General features: G+C 33.2%; 1 protein-coding gene across 1 annotated transcript; it reads right to left on the minus strand.

Annotated features, from left to right (window-relative positions):
- Nucleotides 1-1,571: 1,571 nt before the first annotated feature.
- Nucleotides 1,572-18,593, minus strand: LOC149793606 (cartilage intermediate layer protein 1-like). Its single transcript, XM_089967568.1, has 10 exons — nt 18,469-18,593; nt 12,293-12,850; nt 11,406-11,576; nt 10,556-10,732; nt 9,867-10,184; nt 8,990-9,098; nt 8,319-8,470; nt 6,285-8,044; nt 5,722-5,966; nt 1,572-5,258 (listed from the first exon to the last, which is right to left on the minus strand). The coding sequence occupies exons 1-10, from the start codon at nt 18,539-18,541 to the stop codon at nt 5,030-5,032; spliced, it is 3,792 nt and encodes a 1,263-aa protein (XP_089823694.1). The 5' UTR covers nt 18,542-18,593; the 3' UTR covers nt 1,572-5,029.
- Between the last annotated feature and the right edge of the window lie 1,549 nt (nt 18,594-20,142).

Consider the following 20,142-nt stretch of genomic DNA (forward strand, 5'->3'; position numbering starts at 1 on the left):
GACAGGTCTAATATTATCATGAAAAGCAACAATACACATAAAAAGACATCGGTTTACAATATAAGATTAGAATTCTGCAATCTGCACTATATACATGGACGTAAAATGTGAAAACTTAAATATCTTGGAAACAGTACCAATCAGTTGTTTCAATTGTCATATTTTAATTCCGCACATCAAAATCCATACCAAATAGCACATTTTATCTCTGAAGCAGAGAAAAAAATTGTAAACCACTGTAATTAGTCTAACTAGAAAGGACTATTGAGATGAAATTTAAGTATTACACGGTTCCTAAGAAATTGTCTTTTAACAATTTAGCAGACAAAACAGAACAGTTCTTAAAATATGTGCTTTATTGAACACTGTACATTATATTCTGTTCAGTTAACATAATAACCGTTATTCTTAAATAGTTCACGCTATCTGGATTAGCGAATTATTTTTTGAGTACATGGCCTCAATCAACAAATAATATACGGAAGTGGGAAGCAGGTCAAAACACACTCAAGCAAGCACGTATTCAAGTCAAAGTGTATATAAGTCAAAACGTTACAACGTTACAACGTACACGAATAAAAGCGGGTCCAAACACGTTGAGAGTCGGAGATTTACTGTTTAATTTGATATGTTGAAAGTTCCGTATATCATTAGATACTCATTCTCCGTTAGTAGTGAATGGGCGTGACTGGCTTTAGATTGCTTTTGTTTTGTTAATGCATAAAATATACCTTAAATAATGTAAGTCTTTGCATTCCGTTAAGATCCCTTTAAATAATGTAATTTTGATGAACTCAACACAATACTCTGAGAGATCTTTACAAATCTATTCCGTATGTACTGAATGAAATTTAACAAGCCATATAGATAGATAGATATAGAGACAGCGACATAGACAGAGAGACAGGCAGACCGACAGAGACAGAGAGAAACAAATAGAGATAGATACACTGAGATAACTTCAGAAATATGACTTGTGAATCAGATCTGGCGTATGAATAAGGCAAATTCATATTAAAGCATTTATTGTATCAAACAGAAACAGTTTTCATACCGCAAGACAGCAAATCACAAAATGTAAATAATACGGGTTGATCAAACTTGAACGAATGTGGAAGCAGTATACTCACTAGTAAACACGCAATAATAAACAAGATTGATTGAGACTTCACTTTGCGGTGCATGCTATTTAATAAGATATGTTCCAATTATTAAAATCCAAATAAATGTCTATATAAGTATTGCATAATAAAACAGATCATACCATATATGCATTTCTGCATGTGAATAGTGGCATGCCAATGTAACCATATTTTTACTTACATTTATTTTGTACATATTATAACATAGATATTCTAATAATACTTGTAGATTTATCATATTATTAGTATGAACTGCGCAGAACACAAGCCCTACTTTGTACGATGAAATATATATATATATATATATATATATATATATATATATATATATATATATATATATATATATATATATATATATATATATATATATATATATATATATATATATATATATATATATATATATATATATATTATTTCTAACGTATACATGCATAACAACCCATAAATAATTTCAGGCTTTCTGAATGATCAAAATTCTCGAGCTCTCAAAATGTTGAATAGGTTCATCATTTGCCAAACAAAAATTGTCCTTAAAGGTTTCAAGTTTTCAAAATTGTTCAATTCAACATATACACAGCATGATATAAGGCGAGAAAAGGAAAGGATATATACCTGCTACTATTCTGTCAAAATGATTACCTATCGATGGCTAAAAATGAACAAACAGAACCAAATGAATGAGCAATCGTAAAGTAATTCACATATACTCAGCCATATAACAATTTTGCCCTAAGTTATGTCTGTATTTATATACTAGTAAGTTTCCAATGACTGTGGCATGGGGAAAATCGAGTCAACATTCTTATATTTTTTAATCCTAAAATAGGAACGAAACTCACAGACATATACTTCGAAATTCGGTAGAATACCTTGTGAGATCTTCAGAGTCCTCAGAAGCTGTGACAAATTGAATATCATTTTGTGTCAACGCTGATGTCATGGTGAGATATTGACGATTGCAGGCCCATCATAGTTTGTATTATATGATAAAGACAAAGTTGAAAGAAGTTCACTACAAATTTTTTCAATTGTCTGAAAAATGGGCTTTTAAAACGCAGAAAATATTGAGTGTAACATAGAGGAATGTGTACACCGGATCGCGCTGTCTCTCAACAACGTTTACCAAATAAAGAAAATGGCTAATGCAGAGCAGGGTTTCACCAAACTGCAGTGTAATATATTTTCCTCTTGTAATTTTACTCCCAAGGCGCCATTGCGGATGCTTTCATGAGTCATTATGAAACAATCTTTTAATTGTTTGACATGGAAATGTGACCTTATCCACAATTATTCCATCCGATTCAAAATGGTGTTAACATATCTTTATTTAATTTCGGTACAGAAAATGCACGATATTTTGATAAAACAGAACAACCTTTTATGTACTACATCTTCATCGGGATACTGTCTCAATCGATGTCATAAAACCGCAATAAACTTCACTGTAGACAATTAGCATGGAGTCTGATAGAATGTTTGCAATTATATGAGAAAAAGTGTATAACGATTATAGCAACATCGAAATTATGCGAAGACGACGTTTCTGGACCTATTATAATAAATGCTTCCTTTTCCTACAATGCAATGTTTGAATTTCTACAAATTAAAAATTTTCGTAAAGATATATTCATTCAGGAATTTATTTAATATAGTGTGTTTTCGACAAGACTATTTGTGTTGGTACACAATAAACTCTAATTAAAGGAAAGGAGACTTCTGATAAATTTTGAAACAGACAAAAACAGAAATTTGTTTCAATTCAGTGAATTCAGTCTTGGTATGACTAACATCATTTCTTAAATTGAGATATGGTGCTTAGTCTGCTTTCTTTCATTTATATGCTACTCTGTATAGTAGTTGAAACTATATATATCTATTTTTGACAGTTATTTATGTATATTAGATTTAATTTTGATTTGATTTGAATTAATTTAATCGTTTGTTTGCTAGTTTTTTTTAAACAAAAGTAATTCTATTTTAATGTAACTTTATTAACTGGATTTGACATTGTCTAGAAATTCAGTTCAGTTTTGTTTGACCTGATTCTTTTTGGTAAACAATTAATAATAGGAACTTTGTATCTAATGCTGACCTTGTTCCTGACCTTGATTCAAAACCAGTAAGAGTTGAAGTAAACAACTCTTTTTATTTTTTACCAGAGTAAGATTCATAAAAGTGAAATCTGTGCCATACGTGACAAATAGCAAAAGTGAAATCTGTGAAATACGTGACAAATAGCATGTTTAAATTAGGTTTTTCCAGAGGATTGACCTACATCCGGACATCTGTTTTGCGTCGTATCTTTATTATTGATGTTTTTAGAAAGAATATTCATTACTTGCCTTAACACATGAGAAGTTAAAGTGTTTTATGTTGTGACCAGTTTTGGGGCTAATTATTTTGTTTTCTTCAAATTATTTGGATTCCAAGATTTTATTTTTTATGGAAATACTTGTACTCTGAATTAATTCTTCGACAAGGACAGATATCGAAATTTTTACATAATTCAAACTGGATTATTATTATTTTCTGTGATTCAACAAAGAACTCTTGACACATCAGTACGACGCTGACCACAGCATACGTCATCGCCTTCTATTTTGGATTTCATCGGGATTCGAACTCAGTTTCATTAAGACTTTTTATTACTAGGACTTCTATTATTTAGTTCTTGGATTATTCTTGGATCTTATTCGTAAAACCGTAAGTTCTTTTTCTCATTTTTTACCTTGTTATTCTAGGGAAATAAATTATTTGTTAATTTTTGCAAAGCTTATTGTCTTCACTCTTCTTTTTGTTACTGTTCAAACGAGCCTAAACACGTAACATAGTTAAATATAGCTTTAATATATAATAAACTAATACTGTAAATTTTAAAGACGGGTAAAGCTATTACCTCTTTATTTCATAATAAGTTTAGATTCACTTGCTACAGAAGACGAGTTATATTTCAGCTAAGCATGATTCAGGTAAAACTTTTCCAGTAAAGTGTTGGAAAAATAGTTTCTATTATAACAAAAATATACCGATGTTTAATGCAAAGGTATCGAAAGCGTTATGAAAATAAGTTTTATTTAGAGACTTTTGCATAGTATTAAAGGTACCCAAGTCAGGTTTAGAAACATACAATTTTGCCTCAATAATATATGCTTGCATGCATGCAAAATATGAATAAAATAGAGGCTAATTTTCAACACCCACATGGTTTTGGGTGGGCTCTTACGAGTTCAAAGGAAATAACCTCTTAAAATTCACCTAAATTTATTTGTCACATTACAAAATCTTAGTCGTGTTTGCAATCCCAAGAGCATTTAAATGAAAAATGCAGCGACTTCGTTCTCCTCTTTGATGTCAGCTTCAACTATTTCAACGGAAAATGCACTGGTTTATAGGGAGATACTTGTTAGTCTGAGGATTTTCACTTACGCTGTCATATAAGCAATAAAATACAAATCCTCTGGATTTGTTTCAGCTATAAAGTGTACATGCTGCATAGACAAAATAAGTTCGCAGGAAGTCATATACTGTATTCGTCACAGTCTCTGCTAACGAAGGCATATTGTCTCTGTTCATTTTAACTGATTTAAGTTTGATCAGTGATTTCATCATAAACAAAATATAGCTTTTCCTGAAGAGTTTAGGATTGATGATAAACTGAACACATATCATTTAAGAAACAATGAACATGTAACATTTAAATTGTTAACAAAATATCCAGGAAATGGCTATTTGGGGAGTAATTGTTTTCTTCATTAAATACGTTTGGTTATTGGAGCTGCTTTATAATCAAAACAAATGTTTGAGGGTACCATTTCTATTTGACAAAATGTATAAGCATATCACCGAACAGTTAATATTTTGAACATATCGTTAGACGTTCTTTATACTCCAATACAATCAAACTCTACTGCTGGATTTAACAGCGGTTTCATTATATTTCCTACATTTCTTGTGTCGCTGCCGCTCATGCAATAATGCCTAACCTTCTCAGTATCACCATTGTTGATGTACACACCGAATTTGGGTCCATAGTTTGATCCTGACCCTACATTAAAAAGAAACTGTTTGCCCCCAGCAACGGGTATGATATTCAATTTCTTTGCCTTGATTCTGAAATAAAAAAAATGAAATTGATGTCCACGATGGTACCTGTTTTACCCATATGTATGTTCCGAGGAGAAAACGTTTTATATTACTATTATAATTCTGGAGTTTGTATCTATGAAGATTCGACTATCACTTGAAATGGAAACATAATATGTAGGTATGATTAAATCAATCTGAAATACGTATCTCATTAACATTGTATGCGGGCTAGTGAAATGTATTATATTTTCATATTATCATTTGAGCTCGACAAAATGCATTTCTGACTATAATATTTTATACATCAGAAGCTATTTGTATTATATTTAATCTGTAGATTGTTCAATGATTATGACGGATAATTTAATCGATCTTGAAACGCTATTTCTCCACAAAAATATATATCATTTAATATGCCTTTACCGGATAAAACAGATGCATTCCACAACTACACATGATGGTCCTATAATGTATGACAAATATTTACCTAAATTTGCACGTTCGTTCTGTTGCGATGCTCACATTAACTAGTGTAGGAACGTCATAAACAGATTTTCCGTCATCCCTGATCAGACCGGGGCAGCGGAATTCAACACATGCTGCTTTAACCACTCTGTCATCGGACAAAGGATCAAAACTTGGTCCAACATTGTGTGTTCCATACTGATTAAAAGGGTTAGATGTAGAGTTTAGGTAGCTTGTGGCAATTATGCGCGAGTCAAACACTGGTGTCTGCAAAGGAAATTGAGGATAAATGTCATAACATTAGAATATATGATCGAACAAGTGCCTTACATATCTATCCCATCCCACCCATATCCATCCAAATAAAATAAGTCGTACTGAGATTAAGTAACAATTAATATACCTATCAATGTCCTTATCGGTGCCTTTTTTCAAATGAGAAACATCTTTGCATCATTTGATATAAAATCAAAGGAAAACCATAGTGATTCTAAGACATACTTCTTTTGTCTTATTCATCTATGTGGACTATATACTATTATTTTTGTACCAACATGTCTACAGTTTGCCACGGCACATACATACCCTAACTAAAATCTTCATAAAGCAGGCCCTTCTTCCAGGTTTGTCAGCACTCGTAGGGTACCATGACAGCCTCTTGTCATTTTCGTCTATTGGAACAGCAAGTGCATCAAAATTAGGTTCTTTAATTGCTGGTGCAAATTGAAACTTGTAATTCTTTTCATGATCGTGCTTACATTTGTAAAGATCTTCGTCATTGAAATACAAAACCGGGCTGTATCTGGGCTCGGCTCCTGGGACACTAACAAACTCACGATTGATTGATTCGAAATACACTTCTGTACCATTCTTTGTGTTTTTGAAGAAATATCCTGGTGGGAGGTCATGCTGCTGATGCGCAAACAGCCGTTGCCCATTGGATTTGTCTTCGGCATAAAGGTATATGTTTGCGTCACAAAAAATACTCAAACAAACGTGGCCATTTTTGTCAGATATCTTCCTGTCAATACCTTTGAATCGAGAGATGTATCTGTCCTGAGTAGCTGCAACGACAGTAATTCCTTCCATAGGCTTTCTTAGATTGAGATCAGAATATACAGTTACACTTAAAATGCACGCCCCTTCCTTCAGTTTATCGGGACCACGGACGGTGATCTCTTTATATGAATATATTGGCACTGAATGGTCACAATTTGTATAACCTGATATATATTTTACATTAGTGGTCACGCTTGTTCCTTCCTTCAGGCTTATCAGTGGAATATCTTGAGGTATAAAGGATCCCACAACCATAGAATCAAGTAGCCGCCGTCTTGTACCTATATTGATGGAACTGAATTTCATATCTCCAGTTTTAACCCAAACACCCTTGTTCACATCGAAATACCATAACGCCAGATTAGGGTCTCCATTTTCATTTTTGGATATGTTAAAAACTGATGTATCAAGCGATATATTCATCGGACTATTGATTCTCAATGGTCTTCCATTGTTATCTTTCAAGGACATACCAAACATTCCAAATGTCTCTAGTGGCCTTCGTTCTCCGTTTTCAGCTTCATAGACCAGTTCGCCATTCGAAGATTCAATATCATCCATTTTTCGAGGATCTACGAACTGAATTTCGGTGTGTGCTGTACCTGTAAATGGTTGTCCATCGCTTGTGATGATCGAATCCGATGGTATGGACAATGTCGCAGCTGGAGGCAAATCGGGCGAACCTCCGAGCGGAATATTTGCCCCTAAAGCAGTATTTATTGGAATAGACTTTGGCCTTAATGGTACCATAATGCTGACAGTAGAGGAAATATCTTCATCCATGTTGATTATTTTGGTTGATGGCACAAATTTATTGTAAACATCGTCAATGATATTTATAACGAGACGCGATTTTCCTTTTGGTACCTGAATATTAAAGTACCCCTGAAGGTTCGTCATGGCTGCCATTTCTCCATCTATATATAGACTTCCAAGTTGCATCGGTATATCAATCCCGTTCTCTCTTCCTTTGATAACCCCACTAATTGTATTTGTGAAAACACAAAGCTGGCAACGGCATGATCTTACTTTGTTCATCTTGTATGAGAAGCCATCGCAGAAAATTTCAGTTTTACTGTATTGATCAACTTCACAACAATGACGTGGCCACCACTCGAAGCATGTGCTATTGTCATGAAGATCCAAGGAAATGCAGGGATCTCTGCCACAGGTCCCTACATCAATCGTGGTGCTTTTTGTGCCGTCGTCATTTATTACGTTGCAGGTTGGAGGAAGGTCTTCAAGTCTGGACTTCGGACTAGAACAGGTATCCCTCACACCATCAGCTATCACAACCAATGGAAAAAAACATGCTATAAATATATATAGAATGGCATTAATATTAGGCGTATGGTCGAGAAAATGTTATAGAAAATGCAGGGCAAGAATACGTTCATTATATGACTTGATACAGAAGTCCAAGGTCAATTATTGGCATGAGACTGAAGAATTGATAGAAATAAAGTTGTGGATTGAATTTCAAGGGTATACTTTGAAGGAAATTCAGTTTATATCAACAAAACGCATATATTGTAATATTAGAGTAAATATACTAAATACCTTCAACTTTCAACTCCGCAGTGCTGGAAAGTGTAATACCCGCTTCTGTCTCTACGCTACACTGGTATGTGCCAGCATCAGACATTAGTAATGATGCAAACTCCAATGTTCCATCTTCACCAACATTTTCCAAAACAACATTATTTTTCAACCTATTATGAAGATAAAAACATCTACACATATGTGTTCCTTATTTGATAAAGCATAATATGCAATCCTTCCGGTGAGAGAGTGTCACGAAGCATTTCAAATGTGAAATTATACCGGTATTCTCACTTTAAAATCTATTCAAAAAGACATTGTCTAATGCACCCTTAGGGAGAAGGAAAGACACGTTTTGCATATCATTCGACTATTGATATTGCATATGTGTATTAACCATTTATATACGACAAACATTACAATGAATGCAAGATAATTCTAAACTATCTAGTGCGATCAAAACAAACTTACTAAATTTTTCCTTTATCCTTATTACTGATTGAACATTCCGTGCATGAAATACAGGATCTTAGGAACACGGTTATTCCAATATCATTATACATAGTTACAACGTTCTTTTCAACAATATCGTAACACAATTATCATGTAAAGAATACGATATCTATATTGTTCTGGGTTTATACAATGATAACTTTAATTTATATAGTCAAGAACAATGATATAATTACCACGCATATGAATTAGGCTTTGGGTCTCCAGTCGCATTGCAACATAAGGTTGCGCTTTGTCCAGCGAATCTGATTTTGCTTTGCGGGTGAGTAACAAATATAGGAGGAACTAAAAGAAATAGCGATAAGGAAAAGCTTCAGCGTGAAATTAGAGAGAATATTTATTCCAATCATCTGAATATTGGACGATATAATGCTTATGATTAAATCAGCCTCAATATAGTATATCATTTTGTAATCTCTCAAAAGAATTGGTTGACTACACTGGTCATATAATGTTCTTCTAAATTGTTGTTAGAATACGTGCAAAGAATTATTGATACAATGCACTTGATATTGAGATTGATTTTTAAAAATAAAAATATACTTTTGTCAGGCAGTTGTTCCTCTCAGATATATCTTTAGTACTATACATTCCCAGTGCATTGTGTAAACAATGTGCAATATTATTTAAACACGTCATCGCACTTAGTATGTTACACTAGAGTAAAATATGTTATGTAACTGCATGTTTACAGTCGCAAATGCTCGAAATGTGACACAAGTGGATAAACAATTTCAAAATTTATTTATTTATTCTTTTCTTAATATACGAGGAACTTTTCCTTCTGCAAAAAATAGTCAATCTAACTCTTAACTGATAGAAAGTAAAATTCTTTCGTAACTTTTCTGATAAATTATAAAATAACGCTCATTATGCTAATCTAACAACTGACATGTGACATGGTAGTTACTGCACTAAACCAAAATAAGCCAAGATTTGCATTTCCGAATATATTTTAATAAATCTAATCGTCTTATAAAGATTTCAATAACGATGAAACACTTCGACTTTGTAACGTTCTGTTGATGGCCATACATTATGCATAGTACTTACTTGTGTGTTTAATTGAGAAGGAAGCAGTCCAGTGACTTGCATTTACATGAGATGGCTGCATACTAGATCTCAGATAGCCATCTTTCTTAACTTCAATCGTCATACCCATCATGCATATATTTCTAATTTGATATCGGCCTTCACTGTCTGTCACAGCTGCATGTTCGGAAGGCTTGGACTGCACAAAAATGCTTGCATTTTCTATAGGCCTCTTTGTCCAATCAGTCACTGTGCCGAAGAGGTTGGTATCTGAGCACAAACAGACATCGCACATGGGTTTCGAAACATGCCCGCCTGGAGGGCACGTCCTATTACAGTCTGAGACAAAACATCAGGTAAGGTAAACATCGTTCATAATATAAGACAGAACGTGGTTAAAGACTTGTAAAATGAAACCAAATCATTAAATCATGAACACATGATGCAAAACACGCGCATAGAAATCAATGTTCATCTTCAAATTCCGGACAACTGCCATGGATTATGCTATATAACAGCACAAACATCGATTTTAACAATACTTGATTTACATGAAATCAAGGAATTTTTCAGATTTCACATACTGATATGTATTATTATTTAGCTTAATCAATGTGTATAAAAAAGAAACGTTAATATATTTTGGATGTGTGGCGTTTTGAATATCTTTTTGGAACCAAAGAATAATGCAACCGGATGAAGTTTTGTACCTGGACAAGCCCAAACTGAGCATTCACGCGTTTGCACGTTGGGCCCTGAACAGTTGCTGCCGCCATAGGATGGTGGTGGATTATCACATTGGCGTCTTCTGCGCTGAGTTCCATTACCACATGTCTTCGAGCAATCGATCCACTTGTTCCAGAGCGACCATTTGCCGTCAACCGGTGCTATCAAACAAAAAACATGCTAAAAGTCTGAATTGAAATGCAAAATGCGAATTCCTCAAATGGAGGAGTAATGAATACAATGACACATGAGCCTGTTTGTATATTGTTATTTCTTTTGACAAACTTTATTGACCGCCAACTCTGTAAGACGACTTCTCTCGAAAATAAGGTTATTTAACTCAGAAGATACACATATCATGAAACTAAACACTGAGTCCTGATAGGTAAATTAGTTTATATATACATATGTACTTCATACAAGTATGCTTTCAATACCTTATCTCGTTCTCTTATATTTATACAGTGTTTACATTTGCATTTTAGCCTCTGCAAACAAATTAGTTAAGATGAGTAGATGTTATGAACATTTTGCCGAAGGTTTAGGAGTCCTGCTCAACGATTTCTTAAAACAAAACCTTTATAAACATATTGAAATTGAAATCAACATCAAGGACTAAAAAGTCTTAAGACTTCTTCAAATCCTTGGTCAAAATAAACATCAAATGGTAAAACAATTACATATACATATCTATACTACCACTAATAATAATATCAGTAATAATGACACTCACGATGATGATGGCGACGTTAAAAACTCTTAATTAGGTCACAATTAGGCTGAGGAAGATAAAGAATTAATAAGCAAAGCAGGAAGGATTAAGCAAAAACGTACTTTTGCAGTCTACATTTGGGCATCTTAGACGTTCCACCAGTGGTTCTTCACAATCAGTATCATCTATGTAATATTTTGTACAGTTTCTGTAGCGTTCTCTAAATCCAGGACCACATGTCACTCCACAAGCTGACCAGTCGTTCCAGTCACCCAAAAATCCTCTTCCGACACCTTCGGAAGATAATATATAATACACTTTAGTGAAGGTGTCATTGACCTTTTCAGAAAAATAATTATAATTATGAATTGTGTGCAAATTAAGTTATAAATGCATACGTATGTGTTTGTCATACTCGCTGTCAAATCTAGTACTGTAAATGGCACAAGCTTAAATAATATTAAATTAAATAATGTCGTTAGTAAAGAGAATGCAATAATTATTTTACTGAGAGCTTAATAAGTTTACTTAGCTTGGAGAATACATGTTTCTAAGAACACGCATCGCTTATTGCAAAGTCAGATAAAAGACCACGTATCGCATTTGTTAAACACTTCCAACCCGATTCCGTTATTTAACAGTGGTAAACATAAGGCGTATAGAATATATAATTAAATCACGATGATAAAAAATTGCAATAAATATAAACATTTACATAAAAATGAAGTTTTGAGATAAAGCCTAACAATACATTCATTCACTTTATTGCTGAAATACCGTGCTTCAGAAATGATAGCACTTTCACGTAGCTTACCATCCTAGCAATATTATAGCAAGGATATGATCACGAATTCACCATCATGTGACTTGTTGATGTTATTGTTATAATTATTATTATTATTATTATTATTATTATTATTATTATTATTATTATATGTGTTACCTGTTTCATTTATGTCTAAGTAACTTTGATATTTTGTGCTTGGATAATACGAAGAAAAATACTTACCCGTGCATAAACGTGAAATAAGGTCGTCTTGGACGTTGCTTAACTCGTCCACATTGTTGATATAGAAGAATCGTTCTGAGGACGTAAGTTTAGTGAATTCAGAACTCGCTGCGTAAGGTCCAACGCCAATTATAAACAGTCCTATATTTTTACGACTCAGTTGTTGTACGATATAACGTATCTTTTCGTGATCATGAATCGGGACATGAGTAACGACTATGAGTGCATTCTTTGCACTGGGCCGAGATTTGATAGCTTCACTGAAGGCAAGTTCGATTATTGCAGTAAGTGCCGTCCCAACATTAGCCACGCCCATGCTGTACCACATATACTGAATAGCATCAAAAAGGTCAGCTTGCGCATGGTATTGATTCAGGTCAATCTGTATATGAGCCGTATCGGTGAACGTTGCAATGCCAATTTTGTTCGTGCCGTTAGAATCCATCAGCTGATTGGCCATATAACTTAGAAACGACTTCTCGCTGGAAAAATATTTGGATCTGATGTCATCTGATGAATCAATGAGGAACAATACGTTTTTCTGTGACTCATTACAACCTATTATATAAAGATAAGATTAAGATATTAATAGAATGCAATGCACGCTTAAAAAAGAGTCTATACAAATTATAATATCGTCGTCCAATGTTAACTGAGGAGTTTATAGGGGTTGATTCATCCATAGCGTAAATACCATCTCGACCTACCCGCCCCAATCAACATAATACCACCACCCGACATTATCCATCTCAGCATAACCTTCCGCATATGTCACCAGCCCGTTTATCTCAAATACAAAATATACAAACTGCGATAGAGAAAATGTCGGTAATAATACATTATCAAACATGTATTTGATACAGCTTTAAAACTGCCTGCAACATGTTATGATTTATATAAAGAGTACTTACTTTCATAGCTATGAACGTTTCACTCAATCTAAGTCTAAACGACTTCTATTATGCATCTTTAGTTCTGTAGACATTGGGATTTTAGCTGAATGAAAGTGTGTTTCGTGCTGCATAACAGCATGCTTGACGACAACAGTTAGGTTCACAAATTAGAAACATAAAAACGTATAACAGCAGAAGAATATATACATTTCATTTCGTTTCTTTTGTAGACTTCTGTAAGACGTGTATGCAAAGGTAAAGGTTACATATCAAAGCCACATAATACTACATTATCTTCAAATATTTTTAGAAGCATGTATCATTTAAATATTTACATATATTCAGTTACAAAATACGAAAAGGGAAAATAATATAGGCGATTACGATCAGAACAAAAGTATCGAAATGGGAGTCTAAGAAAGGTTTTTAACAAGTTGAGTATTTCAGACAATATTATTCCTAATAATGTGTCTACTATTTGAATAATGTAAGTTTGCTTCTGAACAGTGTTGCTCATTTTTTTTTTATCGAAAATAGGAGTTTGCATGAGTGATATTGGTAACTAGTGTTCATCCTGTGACATAATTACCAACCTATACCTTCGATATTCTAGCAGAAAATACGTTGCAGAATATGCATAAACCGGCTCAATGTCAACGCAAGAGTTTCAAATTCAACGAGTTGTTTTACCTTTAACTCATTTAAGAAGTAAAAATATCAGAAAATTCGTTGTTTCTACTACATGACACACCACTTGTGATTAAAAAAATTAATTTGACGAATTAATTGAGTCTTCTCAAGGATATACTTTCCTTGAAAAATTTGAAAGTAAATCAGCATTTGTTTTTGAGGATTTCGGAAACATTTTACGCTTTTGGATTAATATGGATGCAAAAAGGTATATCAATAAAAGCATGTGTGCGTGATCAATTATTATATAAATTCGGATACATTTGGATCTAGTTGGAAGTAGATATATACATAGCCCAGATTGAAAAAATGCTATGTAAGTTTAAAAAGTAGTGGAACAATTACATGGTAAAACTAATTTCGTATGCACACTAGGGTTGTACCTCTGAAATACTCATTAAAATATTGAAGCAATGGGACCAGATTTTTGAAACGCTTGTAAAATTTCGTATGCATGCTAGCTTTGGATTTCGAAAACAGTTGTAAAATGTCTTTAGTATATACTCTTGTGCCATTTAAAATTGTGCTCAACAAAACACAAAGTTAACTGAATTTCGTGTTTAATATAAATATTGACTCAAAACTATATTGTATTACGTACAACAGTTTTCCGAAAGATGAACACTGTTTCGTGAGTTTACATTAAGCAGCAGTATGAAGGTTAATTGTTTTCAAACTTGAATTAAATGAGAGCGTAGGTCAAGCTAGTTGTGTTACAAAATGTTAAATCGTATATTCTAATATAAAAAGATAGCATATGATGATTTATGTATCACAGTTAGTAATGATGGTTATATATCATGATTGTGAAAGCAGCACGGTATGAAGAAAGAAATTAAAAATATGAAGTGAATTAAATATACACATGTATATTGTTCTTACTTCAAAGTACAACTCAAAATGAAATAAACTGTATAATGGAAAACCGCACATATATAAACTGTTTAATCACAGGATCATCAATATCTGACACAAATATGAAATCTTATATACATGTAAAAGGGTTAAAGAAACACTGCAACTTCTTGAAAATAACTTTTGAGTTGTCGATATATTTCTATTTGATTTAATCATCATGCCTTACCAAAATGTGTTCAACGTAGGATATTCTTTCGATATTTGTGTACCGCTTTAACAAATAGTTTCCAATACAAGTGCGAATCACCTGTGGAAACAAACGAAACAGGGTGGCTTAAAAAATAGAATATAATATACGCTGACTTAAAAGGGTGAAAAATTTACTTACACTTTAAACAAGATATAAAATACATTTCAATGCACAAAGGAATATTCAAGTTTCATGGATGAGAGTAACAAGTAGACATTATTTGCATTCAAGTTTATTAGACAAGACGTTTTCGAAGACAGTTAAACGAAGCTAGATAATGAAAGAAAGTAGTTTTGTAAGCATAAAGATGAATATCTTAGAAAATACAAAAGTGATCACTTTTCAATTTACTCTAAGTAAAAAAAAAACATTTTAGTGAAAAGGTTTAATGAAGCACCAAATATGGAAAATACTTAAACAAATAACGCAACTTGAAAATGGGTTGATGTTTTGCTAAAGCTAATTCATTGATTCAATAACAGTGAACTGGAATGTCCCTGGTTGAAGCGTGCAAGGCGTAAAACAGATAAATGTATGGATCAATTCAATTTGATTCTTTATTAACCCATATATTTTAAACTCATACATTTAAAATTTGGAATATCAGCTACCTTTCGAATTTAACGAGCAAATATTCAAATGAGTCATTTATTATTAGGTGCTTACTTAGTTTATCAACAGGAAGACTAAAACATACATGATACTGAGGGTAAACTTTACAAACAAGATATATCTATATATAAGGCATGGACTTCTAAAATGGAAAGGATATGATGAATCGCTTTTGTTTTAACAAGAAGAAAATATGTTCCTTCAAGAATGAAGGATATATTAGATGCTGACCCAGATGTCGTTCAAAACAAGAGTTGTTTCATTGCAAGAATAATATATGTACAAAGAGTTTTAAGGAACACGCACATTCTGAGATATATTTGCAGAAACATTAAAGAGTAGCGCATTAGAAATTGAAAGAATTACAAGACAGACACACGTCGTGTGAACTTGTATTGATCAGTAGGATGGACGAGAATGCATCATCTCCTGTTAACACGTAATATGGAATAATTTCTATACATATTTCACTGTTGTGATGCGGATGAATGACTGTGATGTAGGTGTTGGTGGTATCGTTTTGTTTCTGAGTGACATAATGCTGAAAATATTTACCATCAAAGAATACAAAACACACTACACAGATTCACTAACACATTTAAATTTCGGTTAACTTCAAGTATGAATAACCAGTTAATAGATAATGGCATGACAATGGCTGAGAACAAATATGTAAAAGGCAAAGGTGCTAAAATACATGTAGAAAAAAAAAATAGGATCAGGCGATTCGATACTCGAATGTTCAAAATGCAGACGACAATTTAAAACTCTGAAGAAAGCAATAGCAGGCATAGAATAATAAAATAATCATTTAATTAATACTCATGATTGGTGGAGTTAATGTGAGTTGTTTCTTTATTATTATTATTATTATTATTATTACTAGTTTATTTACTTTATGTACAACGACGACTATCCTTATTTTCTTCTCAACGCTTTGTTTACAACTTTAACACAAATATCAAACTAACTAATCCGTTAATGCTAAAACATGTATGTAAGATGCGCAACGGGAACAAAATAAATTTGACCAATACTAATGAACACTAGTTTATCAAACTTCCAATACTTCTCGATAATTTGGTTCTTATTGTTTGGTAACGCATAGTATCAACTATATCTCCTTAACCATAATGTTATACTTGCAAGATTCTTTAACATGGGGGATTTAGATTTCCGAAACATGAAGATGTATGTGTATATGTGATTTTGATTTTTATCGTATCTTTAAAAAATGTTCAGTCATATCGCTACGATGTCTGCACTGCGTCAGTTGACAGTGATGTCTACAACATGGGCATCATGCCGCAGATATGTAGCATGATGTACCACCCAGTCACATTATCCTGAAGACAGGCCGCCCAGTCCTAATACTAACATCTTAATGCTGAGCTCCAAGCGAGGCAGCTTAAGTACACGTTTTAGAAGTTTTTGGTGTGACTCGCCTGGGTTAGAACCAGCGACTTTTGGCATCCGAGGCGGACGAAACAAGACGATAAATTGATATTGGTAGGATTAACATCCCTTGTAAATCAATATAACTTATTTTTTATAGATTCTTTATAAAATAGAAACTAATGAGAAATGACAAAAGACGACAGGGTGAAAAAAATGTGTTTGATTGCTGAAACATAAATATCAGCAAGGGATTGTAAAGTTTTAATGTTATCTATTCCCACATCCCCACATCCGCTGAAAAAGAAAGTATTTAATGAATGACATTATATAATTCGTCATATAATCTCAGGTAATAAACATCCGAGTAATACAGATTATCTAGGTGATGAGGATTCGTACTAAAGACACACTAATACTTTTTGTTGAGCTATTCTCTATCTTAATTTGGAATACTCATGAATTGAGTTTACAGACGTACTTACTACAAATCGATTGTAATTATTGGCATATTGCTGCATTCATTTATTTAATAATTTATAATATCTAATGAGCACGAGCCTTAGATCATATTTAATATTAATTAGGGTTCGTTACTAAGTGTTATAGCAAAGCGTGTTTATCGTTGTTGTCAAGAAAGCAAGTAAAAAAACTTCAGTGAAACGCAAATGACGTAGAGCCAGTTTTAATCAAATTTATTAAAATAAATTTAAATGTCTGAATGTAATGCAGTTGTTAGCTCACACATTACTCGTTCTCGTTGCTGATGGTTTAACTTCTGCATGCACAAACTATCAAGTGCGGTATGGCATAATGAAAGATCTTTTAAATTCACATGTGAACATATGAGGAATAATTTTTGAAATATGAAAATAGAGGAATGAAAAATAGATGAAAATTATTTCCCCAATAAATTAATATATTTCATACATGACTATGTAATAAAAGTAGTGTACAACAGCTCAGATCAAAAGAACGGACTGATATATGATTACTTCTTTAAAAATACATCGAGATGATGTCGTGAAAAAATATAAATAATAAGAATTTAAGAAATTTAAATGAATATACTTATATATTATGTTGCATAAGCAAATACATTTTCTCTTGACGACGAAGCACATTTGATAAAAGTATCAATCCATACAATTATCACTCGCTAGCAACATTTTATTCAGTATTCAATGAGCAAATCCAGTCACTCGTATTTTATGAAATTTCATAGTCCTGCTCCTCAAGCCCAAAGATACAATTAGGAGGTAGTTAACATACTGCTTATATTTTGAGTTAAAAATGTACTCTTTATATTTAATGGTTTCAAGTTATAGTTACAAAATGAAATAGTGTCAATAAGCCCAACCGTCATCAATGTGTACACAGAAAACAAAGATATAGATGTTAGATTTGATAGGTTTTTCCAACTTTATATAATCTACTTCTATATTGAACAGTTCGATATATTTATGTGAAAGCCTTACCTGCTGCATTCGAAAAGGTTTTCAAAAAACAAACCCCTACAATAAGGGGTACAAGAAACCAAGAACCATCCATCTACACCCACTTGATGCCAGCTTATTAAGAACAGAGTGATGTGCAAATGTCTTTATATCTTCTTGCGATAAAGCTCTTGACACAGGTAGATTTTGCGACAAGCCAAACGCTGAAATACCGTATATACAGACAATTGCTTTTAACGGTAAAGAGTGTAACGGTGTATTAGGCTAAATAGTAGTTTGAAAGAGGTTGATTTGCCTCATTTTCCCTTTGGATCACTAATGTATGCCATAGTTAGCAAAATGCATACGATTAATGTTCATGCACAGGGCATTTTATTTGCTTTTACATTTTTGTCCAGTAGCGCATTGCTCTGGGCAGTTTTGGTTACACACATAAATGCATAACTAGGAAAGAAAACTCCAGCCACAAACAACAAAAACATAAACCAAACACCAGCTATAAAAAAACATGGATAGATGCTAGAGTTATATATTTTGCTAACATAAATAGCACGAACCAAATTCCAAAGGTTTCGCATACAGTAAAAAAACACAAATACACAAACATTATGGGGACTTATATTTCTTCCGGTAGATACCTTTTCATTAATGGTTTATGACGTGTGGACGAATTGAAGTAGGTTTTTGCTTTTAAGATGTTTTGTGCGTAAATCTTGTAACTTGTCTTTTTTGTGTAAAGTGCTATGGTTGATAATATCAAACAATATCCAAGGTGTACAAATAGTAAGACAATTGAGAAAGGAAATCGACTAAGGTTACATGAAGTCAAATTTACACGTAACAGACTAAGACGTTTAGAAGAAGAACAAGGGAGAAAAAACAGAAATTCAGCATCAAACTTTCCGCAGTTTTTTTTCACTATGCCATACTGATACAGCACATGATTGGATATTATTCGTGTTGTCTCAGCCCAAGCATACACTTTCACCAATGCATAGTTCTTGAAATACTTCTGACCAATGTATCTGTAAACTTACAAGTTGCTCCTGCGTGAAAGAATTTTGTATTTTACCACTGATTTCTAAAATATGAACCGCGGCATATATCAAGTATATTCAAAATGAAGATGAGATCTGAAACATTTCAGCCTTCCATAATTTGTTAATGCCAACCGTCGACGCCTAATGAGTAACTTAGAAGGACAAAGGAATAAAATCATATTTTATTGTGATCGATGCTAGCTATTCTCTATATCGCTTCTTTTACATCTGACTTACAATAATTTCTTAAATAGTGTATTTTGTTTTGGTTCGGTGTTATAGGGCACAGCAAGGCACACTGGTTGTTTAATGCGGAGTCAATCGTAGCAACGTTCCTTCGCTAAAGGACATGTTAGTGTAGCCGATCCGATGGATCCGATGTTATCATTAAGACCTGCACCCTTTCGGCGTACAGATGGGCCAATGCGGCTCCTTCCATCACTATTCACTTCTTACGACGTGTCTGACAGCGTATATGGTCTATTTGCATTACTGATTCCGTATGATATTCATTACAATAAAACACCGCATTCTGTTTTAAGTCAACACAATGGTTTTTCACACGTTTACATGTACATTTAGACCTACTTGGGGAGAAAAACCCACAACTACCAAGTTTTTCAATTACTATAATCACACTAAAGTTTTTTTAATA

This window comes from Sinohyriopsis cumingii, chromosome 8 (assembly GCF_028554795.1).
Source record: "Sinohyriopsis cumingii isolate HCF-2022 chromosome 8, ASM2855479v2, whole genome shotgun sequence".
Classification (NCBI taxonomy): domain Eukaryota; kingdom Metazoa; phylum Mollusca; class Bivalvia; order Unionida; family Unionidae; genus Sinohyriopsis; species Sinohyriopsis cumingii.